Source organism: Callorhinus ursinus, unplaced genomic scaffold, assembly GCF_003265705.2.
Source record: "Callorhinus ursinus isolate GAN/ISIS: 27379988/994484 unplaced genomic scaffold, GSC_fseal_2.0 scaffold66, whole genome shotgun sequence".
Classification (NCBI taxonomy): Eukaryota; Metazoa; Chordata; class Mammalia; order Carnivora; family Otariidae; genus Callorhinus; species Callorhinus ursinus.
This window is the reverse complement of record NW_027397128.1, coordinates 3,722,445-3,748,452: the sequence shown is the minus strand read 5'-3', so window position 1 is coordinate 3,748,452 and position 26,008 is coordinate 3,722,445. Positions and strand designations below refer to the sequence as shown.

General features: G+C 39.9%; 1 protein-coding gene across 2 annotated transcripts in view; it reads right to left on the bottom strand.

The window, feature by feature from the left end:
• The window catches only part of AR (androgen receptor), a 186,429-nt gene that overhangs the window by 52,386 nt on the left and 108,035 nt on the right, over window positions 1-26,008 (bottom strand). For both annotated transcript variants that reach the window (XM_073885808.1, XM_073885807.1), the window contains one exon: window positions 22,299-22,450. In XM_073885808.1, the coding sequence (XP_073741909.1) occupies window positions 22,299-22,450 (152 nt within the window). The remainder of the gene's footprint in view (window positions 1-22,298; window positions 22,451-26,008) is intronic.

Below are 26,008 nucleotides of genomic sequence, written 5' to 3'. Positions count from 1 at the left end.
GACAGACTGATTTTAAATTGAGTGGTGGAAGCAGGCTTCATTGGGATGACATTTAGGAAAAAACTTGAAGCAAGTGAAGGAGTAAGCCACGCATATCTTAGGGAAGAGCATTCAAGGCAGAGGGAATAATTGATATAAAGGCCCCAATGTGGGAGAATGCCTATCATTTTTGGGGACTGGCAAAGAAGCCAGTGCGACTATATAGCAGGAGGAAAAGTGGTAGTATATGAGGTCTGAGAGGTAACAGCAGTACAGATCATTTGTGATCTTAAAGGCCAATAACTTTTAGGTCAAGGACTTTTATTCTGAGTGAGATGGAGAGAGACTGGAGGACTTGGAGTAGAGGGGGAAACACGGCCTGGCCTACATTTTTGTATGAATCACATGTGAAAAACGACAATTTTTCTTCTTGCTTGTCAAACAAACAAACAAAAAAATAACATTGGGGTGAGTGACCCTAGGAATAGCTGAAGGATCCTGAAAATTCAATTAACTTTCAGGGTCATTTTTCCTGGACACTTTAGATGTTCATTTTTTTAAAGGTTGGGAAGTTCTCAATCAAAACATCTTAGACTGGAGTAATGTCAGAGAAAATGAAGAGGGAGGAACACCTAAAATTCTCTACTCCATAAAGGAAATTAGAAAACTGGCAAAAAAAGGGGGGGGGGGTCAGAATCAATATTTTAAGAACTCTAGAAATTAACCAAACACATGTAGCTAGGGAGAATTTATTCAAAACTTTGCAGTGTTTAAATTTACCCTATTCCCTGTCACTCCTTCCTCAGTAGCATAGTCACCATGAAAAATAGCCTGCAGTGATGGTGAAAACCAGTCATGGTAAAAACGAGCCTGATAACCAAAGGAGGAGACAAAATGGCGTTGGGACTCCTTCAAATACTCTTTCTTAGAGAACTGCCTTTATTTGACCTGTCTGGGGATTGTGAAACACTACTCTCAAGACTGTGTTTATTTAACCTGACTTATAGCCTGCTCAGTATAAACAGCTTTTTCCCTGGGGGAGTTTCTAGAAAATAATCAGAGACAAATGCTGACTATCCGTCTGGCTAAGTTGGTAGATAGCAAGTGTGGCAATCAGTGAGCTAACTGAAATGCTTGAAAAAAGTGGGGAAATGATGGGGCTCCTGGCTGGCTCAGTTGGTGGAGCATGCAAGTCTTGACCTCGGGGTTGTGGGTTCAAGCCCCATGTTGGGTGCAGAGATTACTTAAGAATAAAATCTTAAGGGGCTCCTAAGTGTCTCAGTCAATTAAGCGTCCGACTCTTGATCTCAGGGTCATGAGTTCAAGCCCCATATTAGGCTCCACGCGCCAATAAATAAATAAATAAATAAATAAATAAATAAAATCTTTTTTAAAAAGTGGGGAAATGAAATGTTCACAGGAGACTTTGAAAAGCTTCAGTATATTCCCAGGCATCTAGAATTAGTTCCAAAGAGTCACTAAACAAACAAATAACAGAAACAACAACAAACACCAGCAACAACAAACCATGAGGTTTGGTAGGTGTAAATTCTACCTTATAATAAGGCACATGTTGTGATGAGCACTAGGTGTTATAGTTCAGCACTACATCAAAAACTAATGATGTACTATATGGTGGCTAACTGAACAGAATAAAAAAATAATTATGTTAAATGTAGTTGGAGTAAACACTGCCATTAAAAAATAGATTTGCAGAATGGATTGAAAAAACAAGATGCAACTATGCTGTTTATAGGAGGCACTTTAAATTCAGAGACAGAAATAGAGGCACCTGGGTGGCTCAGTTGGTTGAGCGTCCAACTCTTGATTTTGGCTCAGGTCTTGATCTCTGGGTCATGGGCTCCAGCCCCATATGGGGCTCCATGCTCAGCATGGAGTCTGCTTGTCTCTCTCCCTCTGCTCTTCCCCCCCACTCGTGCGCTCTCTCTCTCAAATAAATAAAATCTTTAAAAAAATAAATTCAGAGACAAAAATAGATTGAAAGCAAAGGGACTGAAAAATATATTCCATGCAAACAGTAACCAAAGGAGAGTTGGATTGGCTATACTAATATCAGATGAAATAAACATTAAGACAAAATATGTGACTAGAGACAAAGGTGGACATGTTATAATGGTAACATGTTGAATCCACTAGGAAGACATATAGTTGTAAACATATGCATCTAATAACAGAGCACCCCCCAAACATAAAGTAAAAACTGGCAGAATTGAACGGAAAAATAGAGATTCAACAATAAAAGCTGGAGACTTAAATACCACACTTTCAATAAAGCATAGAACAAGTAAGAAGATAAGGAAAGGGAAGTCACGAACACCATAAACAAATTAGACCTAACAGGCATCTACACAACACTCCACCCTGAAACACCACAATACATATTCTTCTCAAGCGCACACGAAACATCCTCCAGGGAAGAACACATTCAAGGCCATAACATGAGTCTCAATAAATTTAAATTGATTGAAGTCATACCAAGAATGTTCTCCGATCAAAATAAAATTATAAACCTGTAACAAGAGAGCTTCAGAAATTCACAAATATATGAAAATTAAACAATGCAGTATAATGAGTCAAAGAAGAAAACATAAGGAAAGTAAGAAAATATAAAATGAATTGAAATGAAAAGACAACATGCCAAAATTTATGAAATTCAATGAAAGCAATGCTTAGAGGGAAATTTATCGCTATAAATGCCTACATTAAAAAGATGTAGTTCTCCCTACTAACGTCCCAAGAGAACTAGAAAAGGGAGAACTAACTAAAAGAAAGCAGGAGGAAAAAGTGATAAAGATTAGAATAGAAGGGGCGCCTGGGTGGCTCAGTCGGTTAAGCGTTTGCTTTCAGTTCAGGCCATGATCCCAGGGTCCTGGGATCCAACCCTGTGTTGGGCTCCCTGATCCGCAGGAGCCTGTTTCTCCCTCTGCTCTTCCTCCCATTTGTGTTCTCTCTTTCTCTCTCAAATAAATAAATAAAATCTTTTTTCTTTAAAAAGATTAGAACAGGAATAAATGAAGTAGGGGTGTCTGGCTGGCTCAGCTGGAGGAGCATGTTACCCTTGAACTTGGGGTCGTGAGTTTGAGCCCCACATTGGGTGTAGAGATTACTGAAAAAAGAAATAAATTAAAAAAAGAAGTAAATTAAGTAGAGAATATAAAACAAAAAAGAAAATGAACAAAACCAAATCTTGGTCCTTTGGAAAGATCAAAAAATGGATAAACCCTTTAATAAACTAACCAATATAAAAAAGAAAGAGAGCTCAAATTATGAAAATCAGGAATGAAAGACAATACTACTGAAATAAAGAATTTCTTGAATCATCTTACCTGAAATAAATCTTACTGAAATAAAGATTACTAGGGAATATTACAAACAATTATATGCCAACACTGATGAAATGAAGAAATTACTGGAAAGATGTAACCACCAAAACTGACTCAGAAGTAAAAAGAAAATCTGAATAGACCTATAACAAGATATTGAATTAGTAATGATAATAACTAATAATAATAACAATTATTATTATTTCCCACAAAGAAAAGCCCAGGAACACATGGCTCCACCAGGGAATTTTACCAAGTGTTTAAAGAACTAATACTTATTATTTACAAACACTTTCAAAAAAGAAAAAGATAAGGGAGCGCTTTCCAATTCCTTTTATGAAACTATTATTACCCTGATAACAAAACAAGAATAAGACAGTGCAAAAAGAAAACTAAAGACCACTATCTCTTATGAATATAAAGGTAAAATCTGAACAAAATACTTGCAAACCAAATCCAGCAATGTATAAAAAGGATTATACCCCATAATCAAGTGAGATTTATCCTAGGAATGTAACGTTGTTTCAATAAACAATAACCAATCAGTGTAATATTATAGTTTAATGAATAAAATACACAACCACATGGCGATCTGAATAGACACAGGAAAAGCATTTGACAAAGTACAACAAGTTTTCATGATAAAAATACTAGGACTACATAGAAACTTCCTCAACCTGATAATAGGTATCTGTGAAAAATGCACAGCTGGTGGTGAAAGACTAGAAGCTTCCTTGGTTCCTCCCCAAGATCAGCAACAATGTCTGCTCTCACCACTACTATTCAACATGGTAGTAGATGTTTTAGTTGGGGCAATTAGACAAAAAAAGAAATAAAAGGCATACAGATCGAAAAGGAAGATGTTAAACTATTTCTTTTGACAGATGATATTATCTTATATGAAGAAAATTCTAAAAAATACACAAAATAAATATTAGAGCTTATAAATGAATTCAGTAAAGATGCAGTATAATAGATCACTATACAAATATTAATTGTATTTCTACAAGAGTAGCAATGAATAATCCAAAATGAAATTAAGAAAAAAAAACATCTACAAAAGCATCAAAAAGAATAAAATAATTAGGGGTAAATTTGACAAAATAACTGTAACATTTAGACACTGAAAACTATAAAACATAGCTGAAATAAATTAAAGAACAATTAAATAAATAGAAAGCCATCTTGTGTTGATGAACTTAAAGACTTAATATTGTTAACATGACAATGCTACCCATATTGATCTACAGATTCAATATAATATGTATAAAAAACCCAGGTAGTGCTTTTCCTGAAATTGACAAAGTGATCCAAAAATGTATATGGAAATGCAAGTGTCCTAGAATAGCCAAAACTATCTTGAAAATGAAAGACATGTAGAAGACTCACACTTCCCAATTTCAAACCTTACTACAAAGCTACAGTAATCAAAATACTATGGTAGTTGCCTAAGGAGAGACATATAGTTCAGTAGAATATAACTAAGAGTCCAGATATAAGTTCATACATTTATGATTAATAGTTTTTCAACAAGGATAATAAGACAACTCTATGGAGAAAGATATTCTTTTCAACAAATGGTGCTAGGACAGCAAGATATCTACATGGGAAAGAATGAGGTTGGACCCCACCTCATACAAATAAAAAAGGAATAATACAATTAAAACATGGACAAATAATATGAATAGTCATTTATCTACAGAAGATATACAGACACCCAACAACCACTTGAAAAAATGTACATCATAAGCCATTAGCAAAATGCTAATTAAAACCCCAATGAAATACCATTTCATACCAACTAGGATGGGAATAATAACAATAATTAATAATAAAGTAACAGATAATATGGTACTAGCATGTATGTGGAGAAATTTGAGGCCTCATACACTGCTGATCAGAATGTACAACAGTGCAGTATCTATAAAAAAAAAACACTTTGTCAGTTAAACATGGAGTTACCATACAACCCAGAAATTATTACTTAGCCAGAAAATTGAATGAAGTACTGATACATACTAAAACATGGATTAACCTTGAAAACACCATGCTAAATGAAAGGATCCAGATAAAAAGTCCACATATTGTGTTGTTCCTTTTATATAAAATGTCCAGAATTGATAAATCCACAGAGACAGAAAGTATTTTAGTGGTTACCTGAGTCTGAGAAGAGAGGAAATTGGGAGTACGTGCTAACGGGTACAGAGTATCTTTTCAAGATGATGAAAATTCTCTAGAATTAGATAGTAGTGATGCTTGCATGACTTCTTGAATATACTAAAAACCATTGAGTGGCACACTTACAAAGGGTAAATATTGTGGCATGTGAAATAAATATAAATATCCAGCAGCATATGAAATATGATAGATCATTATAAAATGAAATAATAGATATCTTCCTCATTAGATTGGGAGGGAGACAAGGAGAAAACTTACTCTTTTTCGTCATTCCAGACTGGAATGAAAAGAAAAATCTCCATATACATTAATTGAATACATAAATGAATAAATGATTGATTTTTTTCATATTTTGTTGGCCAAGAGACTTCCCTATATTGTGCTTCTTAAGGAAGCAGTCCAGGTCCTGGAAGCTCATAAGGTTTTGATAGTTTCCTAAAGAAGAGTAATATTTTTCTGGAATGAAAAGAATCAACAAAGAGAGCACCATAATTTTACAAACTTTATGTCTCATTCCCTTTCTCTGTAATGACTGAAAACATGATTCCCCTTCAGTCTCAGTGAGTTTGGTGAGGCTCTCTGTGGAATGCTGGCTTAGAGCCCTCTGGATGGTGGATGGAATGGGTCAAGGGAGGCTAGAGGACAAAGCTCAGCTTACTGCCACCTCATTGTCAGCCCACCACAGCCACTACTGACCCTAGCAGTTTGGGCATCAGGAGGAAAAAAAAACAAAACAAAACAAAACAAAGAAAAGGACCTTGGAATCAGTTTTGCAAGGTTTATGTGTTAGCCAGGCAAGAATGCCCAGCGCAAAGCAAGCATATTAAAGGCAGAGAAACAGCTCCACCGGGGAAAATGGATACAATTTTGAGGGTGATGGAATTGAAAAAGCCCATGTATTTATAACTTACAACAAATAAATTCATTCCAATAATATCACTTCTCTTCCCCAATTTGTGTGCAGCTTAGGACACTGCCCTATTGCCAAATGCCAGATCAAAGTCATGTCTGCTGGGAATTAAAAACATTAGGCAAAGAAACAAGGGCTTGCTCTTGGAGCAAGTTTTGGTTTTTCTATAAACCTTGCAACTTATCTGCACAGGATTTTAGTAACCTTGCAACAAAAGCTGAAAGCTGAGCCCTGATGGGAAGGCACTCTTCATGGCCTTTCTTGGCCATCTTCTGGCCACTGCTCACTTGCTGGGAGATAGTATCTCCATAAATAAAATTATATATCTGCCTAACCCTGTATCATGCAAAAGTGGTTGGACATATTGTATATCAATTTGTACGTTACGTTTGTAATGGACTATTGGGGGGGGTACTTTCACTTTGAGAAGCTCTGATTCAGAGGTAATCATTGTGATGTGACTGCAGATTGGAGGAGATACGCTTTATGTATTAATGATCTATGTGCATAAAAAACATGCAAGCCAAAAAAAAAAAAAAAAGACAAAGAAAATGTGCAAGCCATGAAGTGATTTGCCAGTAAAGCTGTTTCCTCTATAGGCAACTCTCCTTACAAAACGTTCCAGGGTGGTCAGAGGCAAGTATTTATTTAACAATAGCCATGAGTGTCCTGAACAATGGTAAGGAGATCTCCTAGAAAATAGAAACCCATACTCATATGACACTTTGCAATTTATACAGTGATTTTATAAGCATCAATTCCTTTGGCTTTTCAGCCAACTGCGTTATCTCCATTTTATAGATGAAGAAATTGAGCTTAGAGAGATCAATGAATTTCCTAAGGTCTACTCTACGACATCTTAGCTGTTTTAAAATCTCTGAAGCTAATCAGAGGAAGGCTTATCTGCAGGACCCATTGTCTGTACATATTCCCTGATGTGAGTCGGCAAACTCTGGATTATATTTCCTAGAACAGTGAGGGTCTCCTTGAAGCAATATATCAACCACATTCTGCTCCAAAGAGGGGTCAGGTCACTCACTAGTGTTCCTAGCAACATAGGTGTCAAATGCTCACAGCATTGTATAAGGGCTTGCTATTAGAAAGTGACCTTCCTTTTGCTGGATATGTGTTTAAGTTTTTGGCATTTCCCTAGGACACCCTAGGAGCATAGTGGATGGGTTAACAAACAAGGAAGAATGTTACCAAGTAAAGACTGGGCCAAGGTGACATGGCCAAAGGAGAGCCACCTTATGGGAAGACATCTAATGCCCAAAGAATGTTCTTTATTGTTTTATCTGGGATTCCAAGGAACAGATTCCTACCTTTATTTTCTATACGGGTATCCAGTTTGTTTTCCCTCAGTATTTACTAATATGCATTTTGATGAATAAGAGCTAATCTTTTTTGTTTTGTGGGAACCCAAAGAATGTGGTCTATACTTATATTCAGGGTGAAGAGGCCAAGAACAGTGGGTGGTAGCACGAGAGGAACCAAAGTAAGAGAAACTGAGTCCCAAGGGGGACAAAAAGACAAAAAACAACCCTGGGGGATAGAGCTGGAAAATGCAGTTTGATTCTTACAGAGCCTCTCTATCCTCAAACACAGAGGGTTCCATGTTCTACTCTAACCTGGGGAGCCTGTTTTTTTTTTTTTTCTGTATAGAATTTACAGTTCTGTGATAGATTTTTCAGTCTCCACCAAAAAAGAAAACTAAAGTATCTGAAAGCCACAACCCCCGCACCACGTCAGTGAAGTCAGCTGATAGGTGACTATAGACAACTGCCTCCTTCCAATTCCTCAAAGGCACCTACCTTTTCTAAAGATTTTCCCAACACAAAAGGTAATGACAGCTGGCCTCCATGGTACACTAGTGGTTGTAATCCTGTGTGATGGCTGGTGTGAACTGATTTGTATGTACTAAGTCTGCTATGCTGCCCTAAGTTCTCCTGCCCTGCTGGTTTTCCGATGTCTGAAATCCTCATGGTTTTCTAATGTCTACAGAAGCTAATTTGGACCTGGATATCCCCTCAGGCCATCACCCCTACAGTTCTATCTAAAGTCAGCTATTGGCTGCTCAGAACTCAATCATCTCTCCCTAGCATAAAGTGATCTCACTGCTTCTGTTGTACCCACGAACCTAGCACAATTCCAAGTCCTGTTAAGTGAAACATATTTATCTCTCTCCACAGCCCTTGCTCTGCTTCTCTCTTCCCCTTCTGTTCTTTCATCCTACCAAATGCTCAATGCCTTCATTTGACCCTTGGCTCCTCAGAGCTTGCCACTTTGATGCTTTATCTAAGCCTTCCTATTCTAGATAAAAGATAACAGAACCTGTTCCAAATCTCCTATGCCTTTCAGAATTTATGAGATTGGTGTTTCATGCCTCCAGAGTCCTGCCAATGGATATACTGACAACCTAATTCCCGATAGTATTTCCTGATAATGGCTGAATGTGTCCCAGAAAGTAAAGTCTTCCAAAACAGTTCCACATATGGCAGGGTATCAGACACTGTGACAGATCATGCATAGCAAGATACTTTCAAGCAGGGGCCTTTCATAATTTCTTAACACATAACATATGATTTTGGCTGTCTCTATAGCCACCTGCCTCCCTCCAATTCCTCAAATGTGTCTACCATTCCTAAAGATCTGCCTATCACATGCTCCCACCCACAATCCCTGCTTTTGACCCAGTATTTCCACTGATAGAAATGGGTCCCAAGGAAATTATAAAAAGAAAAAAAATGTAATGCTCATGAATACAACCTAAGTACATGTAAACAATCTAAATATGTAACAGTAGATGCATAAGAAAAAAAACCTGTTCTATAAATTATGCATGCAGGAGGGCAAGGCCTAAAAGAATGAGATACATTTTAGTCAGTTGTTGTGTGAAGGTGGTGGGCATTTAAAAAAGCCATTAGCACAAAATATAAATCTTCGGATAGGGGATGTAATTTCACATGTTTAAGATTGAAGGCTGAAGCCCATGAGGCACAATACAACCCAAAAGAGGTTTCCAATGCATCTAGAATAAAATCATGGTTTCATCAAAATGAGCCTTCCACTAAAGAAATCACTCTAGCAGAGGGAAAAATATAGCTAATAACATTACTGAAAGGTAAAGTTAAAAGTGGTAAGAACCACAAGAGAGGGGCTCATGAAATGCTTTCGGAGTACAGACAAGAGTTTGGTGCCTTTTGATGGGGTGGAGGCTTCACGGAGGAGGAGGCATTTGAGTGAAGCTTTGAAGGAATGTAGGGCTTAAAGATATGGGGATGTGGAAAAAAAGCACTTGTAGCAGAGGGGGTAGCCCGAGTAAAGGTGAGGAAGAAGAAAGTGTGGGCGTGCGATGGGATAACAGAAGAGTTTAACTACATTGTAAGTACAGCCTCCTGCAGTAGTTTGTTATGCTTGGATGCAAAGCAAATACTGATCATCCATTTTAGGAAGAGAATGAAAAATGAAAAATGAAAGGAACACACATGATCAAGCTGGAATAAAATTAGATTAACATTCTTTTTTTGGGGGGGAGGCTTTGATTTAAATCAATTAGTTTCTCTATAATTTTTTTAAAGAATTATTTAGTCACCCGAGAGAGAGAGAGAGAGAGAGAGAGAGAGAGAGAGAGAGAGCGAGAGCCCACCTGAGTCAGGGTGAGGGGCAGAGGGAGAGGTAGAGAGAAACTCATGCAGGCCTTATGTCCAGCATGGAGCCCGACTCAGGGCTCCATCTCATGACCCTGAGATCATGACCTGAGCTCAAACCAAGAGTCAGATGCTCAACTGACTGAGCCACCCAGGGGCCCCTCTCCATAATTCTTTTTTTTTTAAAGATTTTTTAATTTATTTATTTGACAGAGAGAGAGAGACAGCGAGAGTAGGAGTACAAGCAGGGGGAGTGGGAGAGGGAGAAGCAGGCCTCCCGCCGAGCAGGGAGCCCGACGCGGGGCCTGATCCCAGGACCCTGGGATCACGACGGGAGCTGAAGGCAGACGCTTAACGACTGAGCCACCCAGGCGCCCCTCTCCATAATTCTTAATAACATTGTTTCTTTTGGCTTTTGATTTAAAACAATCAATTGCTGCATAATCTATCCCATTTTTTTACTTAATCTCTCTTATGATACTTATCAGAGCAGTATTTAATTTTTGTGTGCACATTGATATCCCCCACTAAACTTTGAGATCTTTGAAAGGAGGACTGTGTCTCATTCATCACTGAGTTTCCAGTATCAAGCAGAAAGCCTGGAATATGCTTGCCTCACTGTGTGCTTATCTGTTGCTCCTGCTAGACTGAGATTTTTACTCATTTCTCTCTCCTTAGTTCTTAGCACAAGGCCTGATATATAATAGAGGTTGAATGTATGTTGAACTGAGATGGATTAATTTCCTTCCTGTTCTTAGTCCTCTGTACCTCAGTTTCCTCATTTGCAAGTGTCTACTACCTCATAGGGGTGTTGTGAAGATTAAGTAAGCACTTAGTGTAATGCCTAACACATAGAAAATGTTCAGTAAATATTAGCTGCTATGATTATCATCATCATTATTGTTTGTTGTTGATGATAAGGCTTCCAGACCTGCTGATAGGGATAGGCCCCTCAAACTGTACTGGTTTTGGTCAGAGTTGTCTTAAAACTTAGCTGACCTTGCAGGGTATGTCCATTAGACTAGAAACTCCCTGACAACAGGGCCAACTCACACTCGTCTCTGGGCCCACACAGGGCCTGACACAATACATTCTTGTTGAAAAAAATGAATGAGTAAAAGCTATTCACCTCCAGCCCTTCTTCTCTGCCACTAGACCATGAGAATACAAACACCTAAAATCTAGTTCCCTCTAACTAGGAGACAGGGCCTAGGGAGCTCTGTGCTGCCCATGATTGCTCTAGGCAACTCCTTTTGGTTTTTTTGGTACTTAAGAATGTACACATCTGCCAAACTATTATATTCTGAATTGTGTCTGAAATATGCCATCTGTCTGAAAATAATTACTACCAAATTATCCATGTAAATAGCAACACATGAATTATTTAATTATTACTAGCATTTCTACAGTGAAATCATGGGACCCCTAAAAACATTCTATAAATTGATATGGGGCTGATTTTTCATTCACGTAGTAGGAGGCATTGTCCACGGTGTTCAGTTCACTTTATTTTTTAAAGTCTGGCACTATGCAAGGAAACTTCCAGTTGCCTTACTTCATGTAACTTTTTTTAAAAAATATTTATTTATGAGAGAGGGGGAGGAGGGAGAGAAAACCAAGCAGACTCCGCACTGCATGCAGAGCTGGATGCAGGGCTCAATCTCATGACCCTGAGAACATAACCTGAGCTGAAACCAAGAGTTGGATGCTCAGCCAACTGAGCCACTCAGGCACCCCACCCTCATGTAATTATTATAACTACTCTGGGGATGGTCATCATTATCCTCATTTTACAGGTGAGAAGAATAAAGCTCAGGGAGATGTCATTTTCCCAAGGTCACGTAGTTAACAAACATCAGACTTAAATCTTAAGTATTTTACCCCTATATCAATAGGACTTCTAGGTAGAGAGTATTTTAGTATCTTCGTAGGGCTCTTAGGTAGATGAGAAGTTACTCCACATATCCAAATCCCTTTATTTTGTTTTCTACATCTATTTCTGCTCTCTTGTAATCATAATCTGAACCGAAATTTGCTAGCTAGTCCTCATCAATTTGCATAAAGGTCAAAGAAAAACGTTTTCTAAGTAACATGGGCTACAGAGGAGTTTCTGGGGAGTCATGGAGGCTACACAGGTGGGGTAGCAGAAGAGGCAGGGCAGTGGGAAGTAGGAGGCCTTTAGTCATAGTCAACACAAATAAAGGACAAACCCTGTCTGTATTTTGAAGCTGAGCAGAGCTAAGGAACCTCAAGAACTGGATACCCACCTACTGCTGGGCCCTGGGAGCCCCTGAGAGGGTACTAACCATCCCCCAAACACATAGGGTTTTAGATAAGATCTGAAGGTGATTCAGGTAAGAGTTAGAGATAAGCAGTATGCTACACATTGGTTTTGGTTGGATCGGTTTTAGAAGGATCAACATTGAAGAGTGCGTGGGGGTGGAGAGATGTACAGCTCATCTATGGGAAGCAGAATGAATTCCAGCATATCCCCAGTGTTCATTTTAAACACAGTAGAGTCATAGGTCATACCAAGACATTATCCTATTTTTGAAAGAAATGCCCCTTACCCCAAACAACAACAACCACCAAAATAATTAACACTACATCCAAACCAGATTCCTCCAAGAGGTCCAAGGTACCAATAATATAGAAGGCAGCACTCTACATAAAAGACAACCTGGCTTGGTTTCAAAAAATATCCATCCGGCTTCAGGAAAAGAGGCCTTAAAATTTTATTTACACAGGTGCTGGCTCAGGTTTCTATTGAATCTGGCCTCAACATACTTTAAAACATGCCTCTGGCTCGACAAGGGAAACCAATGGCTGAAGAACATGGAGGATAATTTATGACCTTTGTTAGCTTTTCTCCTGGCCTATGGCTGTGGACCTGCTTACCAGGGAGGTCAGACAAGTCTTGAGGATGAAGACACACAGAAAGCTCAGACACCTTCAAGTCTAAAGCCTGGAAGCCAGGAGATACAATGAAACATGTGCTTGCTTAGCTGTCTGGGGAATGTTACACACAGTGCCCTGGAAAGCAAAGAAGGAAGGAAGAGACTAACCTTTGCTATATTCTTATACAAATACTATTGGCCCTTCTGATCAGTAATTAAGTAACACTAGAGAGGTGTGTGTGTGCGTGTGTGCGTGTGTGTGTGTGTGTGTGTGTGTGTGTGTACATTAACCAGGGGACTACCACAAATACCATTTCCCATCTTTCCTTTCTGGTTACCCAGAGGACAACATAAGCGTATGTGTGCCAATGACTAAGGCTTCACTCCAGGAGAAGGAACCAAAATTTACTGGACACCAGGAGCTGTGTTACACATCATTTAGTTCTTACAATAGCCATGTGAGCTATTACTCTCCTCACAGAAACACAGAGAAGTTAAGTGACTTGGGATTGAACTCAGGTCTACCCATTTCCCATGGCTGATGCATAATAAAGTATACCGCTGACTAAAGGACACACCTGTAGTATCCATAAGATTTTAGAGATTTATTTTAAATATCTAGAATGTTATAGATTTACTGCTAAATTCTTCAAAACCATATAGTCCAACTACTCTATTATTCAGATGGAGGTTTTGTGATGCAAAGATGGAATGAGACATACCTAAGGCCACATGATAAATCAATGGCAGAACCAGAGCCCCTTTGGTGCTCTTGCATTGCTTCTTGTTCCACTACCTAGACAGCAGCCTACTTCCAAAAAGCTGAGATTAGAGTAGGACAGGAATGAACAGCTCGACATGGGGTGGGGCAGGCACAAAAGGCTGACCGAAGGCTGGCCAAGGGACCTGCTGCATGTGATAAGGGGAACTCAACCACCTCTGCATTGTATAATGTTTCCCAAATAAGCCTCTTGCTTTCATGTAGTCCTGTCTTTGGTTAGTCTGTTCCCTCTTCCTGAAGTTCCCTTCCTACCTTTTTGTACCTAGCAAATTATTATGCATCCCTCCAGACCTAAATCAATCCTTAACTTTTCTGTGGAGCTTTCTCAAACGTTCCAGGTAAAACAACTCATGCTATGAAACTCTCCCTAAAAAAAAAAAAAAAAAAAAAAAATCCATACACGTTTATACACATGAGACCTTGCAAGAATCTTCATACCATAAAATGTCTCATAGAGCCCTTCTACTGTAGACTAGCATTAGTACTCATTCCCCTGCTAAAGGGAAAAACCTATACTTACAAAGATGCTCTTACACGTGGTAGGAAGCAGAGGGGACTCACAGGAGCTGAGCACTTTCTGGGAGCCAAGGGCTCTTCTAAATGTTTATTATGCTGCCTCACATAATTCTTGGGGGTTTCAAGGTAACAATCTCTGTGACTCTACCAATTGGCTGCGAGGCCAGAGAGCCCCTCAGATAAGAAACAAGAAATCTCTAGGAAGCCCTAATTTCTGCCAGTTATATGTTCTGTGAACCTGGAAAAGCCATTTCCTCTCTCAGCCTCAGTTTCCTTGTCCATAAAATGGCTTGGCCAGATTTTTAGATTTCTAAGTTTCTCTCCTTCAAGTTTTAAAAGATTAGCATTTTAAGAGCCTGTGATGGCAAGCACTGCAAATCTTTTGTCTTTTCATCAAACAGCAATTTTAAAAGACAACAAGACTGTGACTTTCTACCTCTGTCCTAAAATATAGCATTTTTTGTTTTTGACATCCAAGGGGAGGAACATAAATTTCTCTTGTTCCTGGCCCCATGGAAAACATTCTGTGGTACATTCTGAGAAGGCTCAAAGCCAAGGGTCAAGGAGTCAGGCCTCTACCATTTGTATGCATATGCTCTGTCTCTGAGCTCTTCCCTTAGCTTGGTAATGAACAAAATTTTCTTGAGAAAAGGTGTTAAATTATGCTTTCTGTTCTGTGACCATGTGATGAGAGTGAATTTAAAGCCAGGAAGGCTGGTTGTATCAGAATCAGAATTTTCCTTCTGAAAAGTAGGAGGTGGTGAAAGCAGTATGGCTCACATCTCCCTGGTCTTACCTAATGAAGAAACTGCTGATGAGCCATCAGCTCTTTTTAAGTTATTTGGGGCTTTCTTCGGAAGACAAGCTCCTGTCAAATTAGTGCTACTCAGTGGCTCCTTGGTTTCTCCCCACAATACTTATGTCTTTCTGTCATTTCTGACTCTACTGTTCCTCTTCACTGTTGCTTTTCTTGCTTGCCTAAGCATAACCCTTTCTTTCTACTTTGGGTAAGTTTTTATATTTGAGGGGCAGCTGCGCTATAGCAGAATGACTTTGGACTCAGAACACCTGGAATCAAATTCCAGCTATTCCATTTACGATCTGTTGATTAACTGGCAATGCCTCAGTTTGTACTTATGTGGACAACCACAGGATGACTTTGCCTTCTGTCCCAGATGATTGTGAAGTTCAAATGAGCAGTGGATATTGTGGCCCTGCATTCATTGAAGAGATTTAAAGACATCCAGGATTGGGGCACCTGGGTGGCTCAGTCAGTTAAGCATCTGACTCGATTTCGGCTCAGGTCATGATCTCAGGGTCACGAGATGGAGTCCCGGGTCAAGCTCTGGGCCAGGTGAAGAGCCTGCTTAACATTCTCTCTCTCTCTCCATCCCTCCCCTCCACTTGCACATGCATGCTCTCTCTTTAAAAAAAAAAAAAAAGATGTCCAGGATTATGATCACTAAGCTCTTTGAGGAAAGCTCTATATCTTGAGTATGTGAGCCCAATACCCCACATGTAGTAAGCACCCAGTAAATGTTTACTGGCTGAATGCATGAGCAGATTACTACCAGGCCTGTTCTTATGAGGTATTCAGTAGAAGACAGGCCCTAGTCTAGCCAGGAGCTGAGGAGATTCCACTGTGGTGCCCCAGGAACTGCAACAAAGACTGGAAGAAAAGGGACTGAGAATTCTAATCTTTATTCCCTTTATAAAGATTCATTTACCTCCAAATCTCAGTTTCTTCTTTTGTATAGGAGGAAGTTTCCTCTTCTCTATACTCTTTTGGCAGGTACAAGCTCACCTGCCTACTTGAAATGCTGAGAGCAGTTGCCTAGCCATGAAAAGGAGTGTGGACACCTGAATAATAGGTTCCAGAAGTATGCACACATAGCTATTATAACTGAAGAGATTGTTTTTTGAAATAATGGCTCATCGCAGAGTTCGATCATTTTGAAGGATAGTGTGTTTCTTGCTATGGGACTAGAGGCCACAGAAGTAAGAAATAACTCCTACCTTTGGAGAAAAGGTGGTTCTAACATTTACCGTTTCAACGGAAGCCAAACTGCAAAGATCTACTACACACAGTTTCACAATTACCAAGAGATTCTGTGAAGGAGAGAAAAAAAAGTCTTGGCTACAGTATATGGGCTTTAAAAATATAGCAGATTGGGGAATAGTAACACAAGGTGAAAAGCAGGCAATGGATTCAGAAGATCTTGCGAGTGACATAGCAACTTCTTGTTAATCATTACTTCATAAAATGTCCATGCTATAAACAGGCACAGAACACTATATAGCAGTAATGGCAAATTCGTTTTTGAAATTTTATTTTTTTGAAGATTTTATTTATTTATTAGAGAGAGAGAGAGAGCACACAAGAGAGGGTAGAGTCAGAGGAAGAAGCAGACTCCCCGCTGAGCAGGGAGCCCGATGCGGGACTCGATCCTGGGACTCCGGGACCATGACCTGAGGCGTAGGCAGTCGCTTAACCGACTGAGCCACCCAGGCGCCCAGCAATGGCAAATTCTTGACATGGCTCCCAAACTGGGCACTAACAAGAGACTTGAGTGGATATCAACTTCAATGGGTTACAGAGCTAAATTATTTATTCTGAAGGCCTGTGGTCTAGTCTTGTTATGGGGACAACCAGAATTAAGCCAGCCAATGTGTAAAGACAAAGAATTATGGGGAAATATATGGCAGATCCATAACTCAGCTGACCACCCAGGCCCTGCTTTCTATCAGACAGAGAGTTTTTCCATACCACTTAGTATCAGATAGTCTCCAAAGTCCTTCCTCTTTACCATCTGGGTTTTATGTGGCATCGAGCAAAACTCATTCATATATATTTCATAGCTATCCACAAGCTTACAGTGCAAAAGTCTAGAAAACATACGAAATATTTTCAATTTCTGTGTATTGTAAAGGGGAATGAGCTACTAGATCATTAGAAAAAAATGTGTCCTCTTCTAGCATCCCTATGTTAATTTACATTTTTCTGGCTTACTAAAATAATGCTCAAGACCCAGAGGCCACCAGACCAGGCATTCTGAACAAACAAGACATGCAAACTTTGGCCATTCGGAAGAATGTTTAAAATTAGATAATCTAGAGAGTTACTAAAATACCAGAAGCTGGGAAAAAGTGAAATTTACTATGCAGATTTGCAAGCACAGGAGTGACCATCTAAAGCAGGAGTCAAAAACTACAGTCCACAAGCTAAACCAGTGTGCCACTTGTTTCTGTGTGGCTCAAGAGCTGAGAAGGATTTTTAGATTTTAAATGGCTGAAATATATCAAATATATATATATATATATATATATATATATATATATTGAATGGCATGTGAAAATTAAATGAAAGTCAAGTTTTATTGTAACACAGCCACACCCATTAGCTTACGTTATATATTGTCTAGGGCTGCTTTCAGGCTACAAAGGGAGAGTTAAGTAGTTGAGTCAGAGACCATATGGCCCACAAAGCCTACAATATTTACTATCTGGTCCTTTACAGAAAAATTTGGCTGACACCCTGATCTAAAGTCTGGCTTTGACATTTAGAAAACCCTGAGACAGATAAAAGATAAGAGGAACTTTGTGAAAAGTTATCTAGGATCGGTGCAATCAGGATCAGTCAATTCCTTGGCCAAATATACCTGATCAAGGCTCTGTTGAAGCTGCAAGCAGATCTTCCTAACATAGTTCATTTGTCCCTGGGAAATGTTACTCAAAAAGCCAGGGAGTGAAGAGGACACTGAAAGACACGAAAAACTGCAAGACTCCAAACAAGAAGTAATATTCAATTCCACATGAGTTGAGGTGGGAAAGAGTGGATTTAAAGGACAGAGAGAGTTCAATGAGGGTTCACTTACATCTCTTCCCTCACAAAAACCTGGGGTGAGAGAGGGAATCAAAGCCATACTTATATAAAATTTGCCAAGAATACTAAATTGGGACATATTGTAAACATCAGTGACGATGGTGTAATTCTTTGAGTCCAGAATGTAAACTACAGTTTCAATTTTATGATGTGTACCAAACAGCACTCCATGTGTACAAAACAAATGGATGTACAATCTCCAATGTTTTACTAGAAAATGTCTGAAAAATAGTAAATTCTTGAGCACACAGAGCACATGATGAACTAATTAACCCTCTTTGAAACATGATGTGGTAGAGATGGGGATTTATGTCCTGACTGTCCAGATGAGAAAATGGAAAAGAAAGGAAGTTATCCAACTATGGTCACAATGCTGGGGGAAGGGGGAATCTCGGAGTGCTGAATTTTAACCTAGCCCCATCCACAGTGCACTTTCTCAGCTGGCTCTATCCTCATCTGAAAATTGATTTTTAAAAGAATGGGAGCTAAGGTTCACCAACTGTTAGGAAGGCAAAATCAAAAGTGCATATGGGTAGAAAGGCATGTTCATTTGCTGATGTAATAGTTTTGACAGTGATGATGTATGTAATTTGTAGAACCATCATCAAAAGTCAAAGCTGGAAAGGCATATTAAAAATATCTGGGGGCACCTGGGTGGCTCAGTCTATTAAGCATCCGGCTCCTGGTTTTGGCTCAGGTCATGATCTCAGGGTCATGAAACGGAGCCCGGCATCAGGCTCCACACCGGGCGTGGAGCCTGCTTGGGATTGTCTCTCTCTTCTCCTCCCCCCCACTCAAGCTCACACTCTCTCTCTCTAAAAAAAAAAAAAAAAAAAAAAAAAAAAAAATCTAGCTTAAGTCCCTTATTTTACAGAGAAAACTGAAGTCTAAATAGGAAAATTAATTAATCAAAGCCAGACAACTAAAACCCCTCTGAGCCCGTACTTCTGTGTATGGGCATCACCTTCCTTTGATTTCCTGGCCTTTTAGATGCCATTCAACATGCCTTCCCCTGTCACCTCCCTGCTCATCCCATCACCCCACCAACTCGCTGATTCTCCTCATGTCTATTTCTAGCCCACAGAACGTCCTCCAACTGCACAAGCATGTATGCACATATACACACACACGCACACAAACACACACTGAGTTTTCACCAACCAGATTTTAGTGATTTTACCATGGCCTAGCATCATTATTTTTTTTTAATCTCAAAATATGCAGCTACCTCCCTGACTAGCCTAATCATCACCCCAAACTCCCAGAATCACTGACAATGAGAAAATGTGGGGCTCTCTCCTCTTCCTCCTCCTCAATAGGAAAACCTGGCTAGATTACAATTGATTCTGTGCTGAGCCTTGCACCAGTGACAGCATTAAAGCCTCATGCTTTATGAACTACCAAAGCTAGAAATGGATTTCTGTCTGACGTGCCAGGCTTTTAAGTCTTGTACCTGTGCCCAGTCCAGAGATTTCTGAAACCATGAATAAAGTGGTAATCAACACTCTGAATACTCAGTCTGACTTAACTGACAACAACAAATGAGGAAAAGAAAGATTTGTGTTCCCACTCTCTCCAAGACAGGTGGAATTCCAAGTTTCAACAAGGCAGATTCTGAATCACTTTCATAAAGGCCATTGGGGTGATAAGGACACATTGTAAAAATGGGGGAAAAAACAAATCAATAAATGTTCTCTGTGGATAATAAGACAGCCCATTGCCTTCAAACGGAGATAATGACAGCAGTAAACTACAGCCAACAAGCTTTACAGGTGGGAGAAGAAAGAAAATGCCTTTTTTTTTGCTTTGCTTTGTTTTTCTTGTGTATGTATGTGTGTGTGTGTGTGTGTGTGTGTGTGTGTGTGTGTGTTTAACCACCTTCTATCCCTCAAAGGACTCAGGACTGGAATCTGGGGTTCATATTCCAAAGGAACCAAGGGGTTTGTAGCTTTTTAAGAAATCCATTTGTGACTTTTTGTATTTCAAGCAGTTGAGAGTATTTGGCCCCATGGGCTCAAAGAGGCTCATTTTCTCAAAGAAAAAAATTAGGAAGTTTCCCTAACTTAAGCGATTTGAGGGTCTAGAGCATTTTGAGACCTTGCTGGATTTCCCAGTATTCTGTAAGTTGAGTGAATACCCCTTTCCGCTTCCTTATTCTCAAATAGCCCAAGACCCACCTCTAGCCCAGCTCCTCCCAGGAAGCCCTGACAACTGCCATTCTACCCTTCCTCCTTCAGCCCTAACTTCGGCAGAAAGCTCCCATGTGGGATATGTTATGACAGCAAAATAGTCCCTTTTACAATATGTTTGACCACTTTCCCGGTTTTCCAAAAATAACAATATTGTGACCCAGATCTGTAAAGCCCAGAGGCAGCATCAAATACAATCTAATCTATCTGACTATTGAGTTTGCTTGTTCAGTTGCATACTTGAACACTTTCCCCAACTGATAATGGCTGCTATTACTGTGGTGCCTGGGCTTACTGACATACTATCTCTAGATGAGTGCTCTGGTATGTTCTCTGCTCTACAGGCAGGGCCTACTGGATGCTGGGGCCAGGGGAGGAAGCACATTCTCACTGGGGAAATTGGGGGGATCTGCTGTCTTTGGGCTGTTGCTTACTTTCTTTTCTGATAGCCATCCTTCTTACACTAGTATAAGCTAGTATACCTTATACTAGCTCAGCACAAGCAGTAGCAATAGGCCACTTGGGGGTATGGAAGGAACATGCAGCATGTTTTCAGTAATACTAAAAGCTAGCTGTCTCCTTGTTGCTTTGGGGACTGGAAGAAAACAAAATAACAATTTTCTGTTTTGTAAGTATTCCTGCCACCAGTCTAAAATGATGAAAAGGCAACCGTTCCAATTGGCTGTCAATGGGAAAACCAGTAAAGGACACCTGCTTTGCACCTTTTATCTAAATGCCAAGAACTCCCTGGAGCTTCCGTTGTCCTCTGGTGGACATTTCTGGTAAAAGGTGTGGCTTATATACCTGCCACCTTTAAGAGTGTCCTCAGGGTTTGTAGCCCTTAACTAAGGAAAGACTGTTTTTGTTCTGACTTGGAACTCAACACCTCTAGGCCAGTGAGAGAGAAGGAAAGGTTTGGCAGGAAGTATTTCCTTTGTGGAAAGTGGAAATAGGAGTAGATACTGGTGTTTGGCAACTGGGTTTGCCCCCAGAGCAGAGCATGTCTGTCTAGGGGCTGCTTATCAGTGTCCCGTTGAGAAAAGAAGCCCTTAGTACAGGATGGGGAATGAAGAGGATGCGTAGGAGGTTTGAGCCCAGGTTGATTGGGAAGGAAGGAATCACTAGCATATATGGGAAGTCTGGAAATGGGAGTTCTTGCTGTAGCATGTAGGCTGAGCACCTCTAGGAGCTGATCAGACCTGAATTGTTCTAAGCTAAATAAGACTAAGAAGCCAGGGCTTGAGCCTACTTAGCCAAATATAAGATGCAACTTAGCATAAGGTGCTATACCAATGGATAGGCCCTGAGGAAAAGTCTATGGAGAGAATAAAGGAGTTTTTATCACTCGGGCTCCCTATTTACCTAGGGGCCATTGATGCAAAGAAGTCCCAATGAGACAGCAGCAGGAGGGAGCAGGCGCACAGACTGATGGTCTGCTGAACAGCAAGAACACTTCCTTTCTGGGGCTAAGGCCAAGGAGACTTTGTGAAGGAACAGTCCCACATACACTATAGAGAATGGGTGGGGACTCAGTTGGGGTTTCTCCACTTCTAACTTCTCTAATCAAGACATTTTCCCCCCTCACTCCACAGCAGAGTGAAACACAAGCAGGGAAGGAGTTAAAACTTTTCGAATCATTAATTTTCTTCTATTCCTAGGACTGCCCCAAGCTCTAAGCACCAGATAGGATCACCGTCATTTACTACATGTTGCCTGCTGTACTACCAAGGTTACCAAAACCAGGGGACCAGCGAATAAAAACAAAAAAACCCAAAAAAACCCTCCAAAAACAGAAAAAACAAACAACAACAACAACAACAACACCTTCTTCTTTAGCTTCTTAGGTTCTTTGAGAGGGTCCCACCAGTGACCTTGTCTCTGGGATGATAAAATCCTGGGCTCTGGAAGATTGGTGTCTCTCAATAGAAGAAAAAGGAGAGAGGGAAAAAGAAGTGAGTGTGCAAGACTCTTTACCTTCAGCGGCTCTTTTAAAGAAGACTTTGCAGCTTCCACAAGTGAGAGCTCCATAGTGACAGCCAGAAGCTTCATCACCGCAGATCAGGCAGGTCTTCTGGGGTGGAAAGTAATAGTCAATGGGTAGAACATGGTCCCTGGCAGTCTCCAAACTGAAAAGACACATGAGAAACAATGAAATAAATGGCAGTGGCTGGCAGAGATAAGAGCACAAAAGTCTGAGGTCTTCAGGAGCAAACTTATATGTGTAAATTATTAATTTTTATGAAATAAAATTATTCCTTACTTAATTGAGTCAGTGTGAAGCTGATTTTTTTCCGGTACTTCTAGGGATGACGTTTATAGGGTTTCCTGTCATGTAGACAGAGCCTTTTTGCATCCTGCTAAGGAATTCGAGAAGTTCTCTGGGATCAGCCAGTCTCATGGGCTAAGTTTACATGAAGGAAGGATGAAGACAGAAACCTGAGGTTAAGGTATCTAACTTAAGGTGGTTCTGGCAAAAATTTCAGAGAGTTAAATGGTTATGAACCCAGCTCTATGGCCTTTCCTTATCCAAAGGGAGATCTAAGGCAAAAAAGTCTTAACAAAACAGTTTGGTATTGCTTTGCTCTAAGCCTCACTCTCACCTGTCAATAATATTGCCCAACCTACTGAGCTACTGTTCTGAGTGGCAGTTTAAATTGTATAAAAGGATAAAAATCCTTTAAAATGAATACACAAGTGAGGGATCATGATTCATGTTATCATACCAGTCTGATTTGGTCTTCTCCTGCCCCCCATTCCTTCACTTTCCTTAGCCATCTCTTGTAGATCACGTGAACATCCCCTCGCCATTCTACAACACAAAGTAGCAGAATCCTTATTTTTTTTTAAAGATTTTATTTATTTATTTATTTATTTGACAGAGAGAGACAGACAGCTAGAGAGGGAACACAAGCAGGGGGAGTGGGAGAGGGAGAAGCAGGCTTCCCGCTGAGCAGGGAGCCTGATGCGGGGCTCGTCGATCCCAGGACCCTGAGATCATGACCAGACACTTAATGACTGAGCCACCCAGGGGCCCCTGGCAGAATCCTTGTGCCTGAGGCTCTTGTTGGGAAATGATACACAGGGATGTTGGAAATTTCTCACGCTACCATCTCAACACTTGGCCATTAAAATACTCATAGGGTCCTTAGGCTAGGATGGAGCTTCAGGGGTCACCTAGTCTAAACTTCCTATCTCTAAGAAGATCTGTGGTCTGAGTCCTTTCAGATGGATGTGAAGGAGAGGGTCAGAAAGCCAATCCTGAAACCCTAAAAGAAGTGCAATTCTGAGTCTCCCATAGTAATTAATTCAAGATTAAACAAATGAAACACGGTTCTTCTAAGCACAGGTCACATTTTTTTTCTCTCCGATGCTCTAAGCATCGAACAAAACTCGAGGGGGGCACCTGGGTGGCTCAGTCCTTAAGCGTCTGCCTTCGGCTTGGGTCATGATCCCAGGGTCCTGGAATTGAGCCCCACATCGGGCTCCCTGCTCAGCGGGGAGTCAGCTTCTCCCTCTCCCACTCCCCCTGCTTGTGTTCCCTCTCACACTGTGTCTCTGTCAAATAAAAAAAATAAATAAATAAAATCTTAAAAAAAAAAAACAAACCTCGAGGGACCTCCTGGGTTAATCTGCCTAAGGTAGATGACAATTGCCCATATTCTCATCTACAGGAATACAGCCATATTTTTTTATGAGCACTTCTTCCTTACTAAGGAAGGAAGGAAGGAAAATAAGCCTTAATGACAGCCTACTTGCTGTGTTGGGTGATTTCTACACTTCAAAACAACTCTGAGAAACATTTTTTTTCTCATTATATCATATGAAGAAAGATTCAGAGAGGTGAAACCCAAAATGATTTGACAGCAAGCCCAGGATATCTGGCTCCGAATCCAATACAGTTTTCATTATCCTATCATCTTCCTGCCACTCTCTCACTTTCTACACATGGCTCTTTGATTATCATGCTCAGCATAGTCATCAGAATCCAAAAAAAAAAAAAGAATCCAAAAAAGCATGAAATGTTATCCACCCCTCAATAACCATGGATCAGCCCTGGCAGGGCAAGGGCAAAGAAAATTTTAGCTTAAGCTATAGTTGACAAGCACTTTACCTCTAAGACACAAATATTAGCCTTTATTCAAGTCCCAAGTACAACAGAAAGCACTCAAAAAGTTTGGCTGATATGCAAACCCAGCAGCTGGCTACGGTTGCCTATCTTTTCCCCCAACAAGCTCTCCTTTTCCTAATTTGACTTTGGAAAGCTAGCAGGAGTTTGTCCACCAAACCAAGACTAGCAGGACCACAAGTTCCACAGGAAAATAGCTCACTTCCCATATATAAATGGGCCAAATGTTAAGAGCATTATTCCTTTGGCTAAAAATGTCATTTCCTTAGGTAAAAAATGTATCCCCATCCTCATTCATGAAACAAGGAGAAGCAGAAGTTTTTTGTTTTTATTTTTTGCAAGTGTCTTCATCCTCTTCCCTCTTTTTTTGACTTCTGGAACTAATGCTAGCCATTCAAATAAAGTAAAACAAACAAACAAACAAACACAGAACATATATTTAGGCACTTTATGTGCCTGGCCATTTCATATATATCATCTCACTTAATCTCCCCCCAAAACCCTGCCAGGTAGCTCCATATCATCTCTATATTATAGGAGAGGAAGCTGATGTTCAGGAAAATTGAACATGTTCAAGACCACTCATCTCATAAGTGGGAATGCCAGATTCCATCCTAGTTAAGTCTGACTCCAAAGTGCCGATTCATAACCCATGACTAACCATGTTGTAAAATTGAAGGTTGAAATTAGATTGACTCAACTCCTAGCACCTAGCCCTATGAACCAAGCAAAGGGCTAGGTGCTGGGGATATTGTGACAATCAATATATTATTCTTGCCTCTAAGAAACCTACTATCTAGTAGAGAAGACAGACAGGAAGCAAGAAACTGTAAAATAACATAGTAGATGATATAAAAAAGCAGAGTACAGATTGCTGTAGATGAGGAAGCACTTTAAAGACATGAATGTTTTTTCGAAGGTATAAAGGTATATAGGGGTAAATGAGATGATGATGATAATGATAGTAATTTTTATCATATGATTGGAAAATAAATATTAGATATACAATATGGAAACCTGAACAAATAAGAGGTCTTTTTGAAAAGAGCCTTTAAGGAACAGAAATTTTCATCCATTTTAAAATACAGTTCAAATTGTTCAAAATAATCTAATCAAATTTATAATCAATGCTTAAAGACTGAAGAAAGTCATCAATATTTTATTAGATATAAGTTTAATAAAATGCACTATTTACAAAAATAACTATAAAAAGGAGGAAGAAGAAGGGAAATAATAAAGACAATTTTAGAATCTGAACTTTTCCTAATTACAACCCATTTTGACTACAGGATATCTGTTAAACTCTCCAGGCTGGTGTCTGCCTACCTATCCCTCCTTTTTTCTGGCAAAATATTTTGGATAGCACTCTCACTGACCCTGGCCTAGGGTGGACAAAAGGCAAATTTCAGTTCTGCCTCATGGGCTGAACTTTGGGTATTGGAAATGAAAATTGCAACCAGAGTCTCTATCCCAGGTTTATATCCTAGAGAAACTCATGCACATTTGTACCAGGAAGCATGTGTGGGAATGGTCATAGCAGCTTTATTACCAAAAGCAG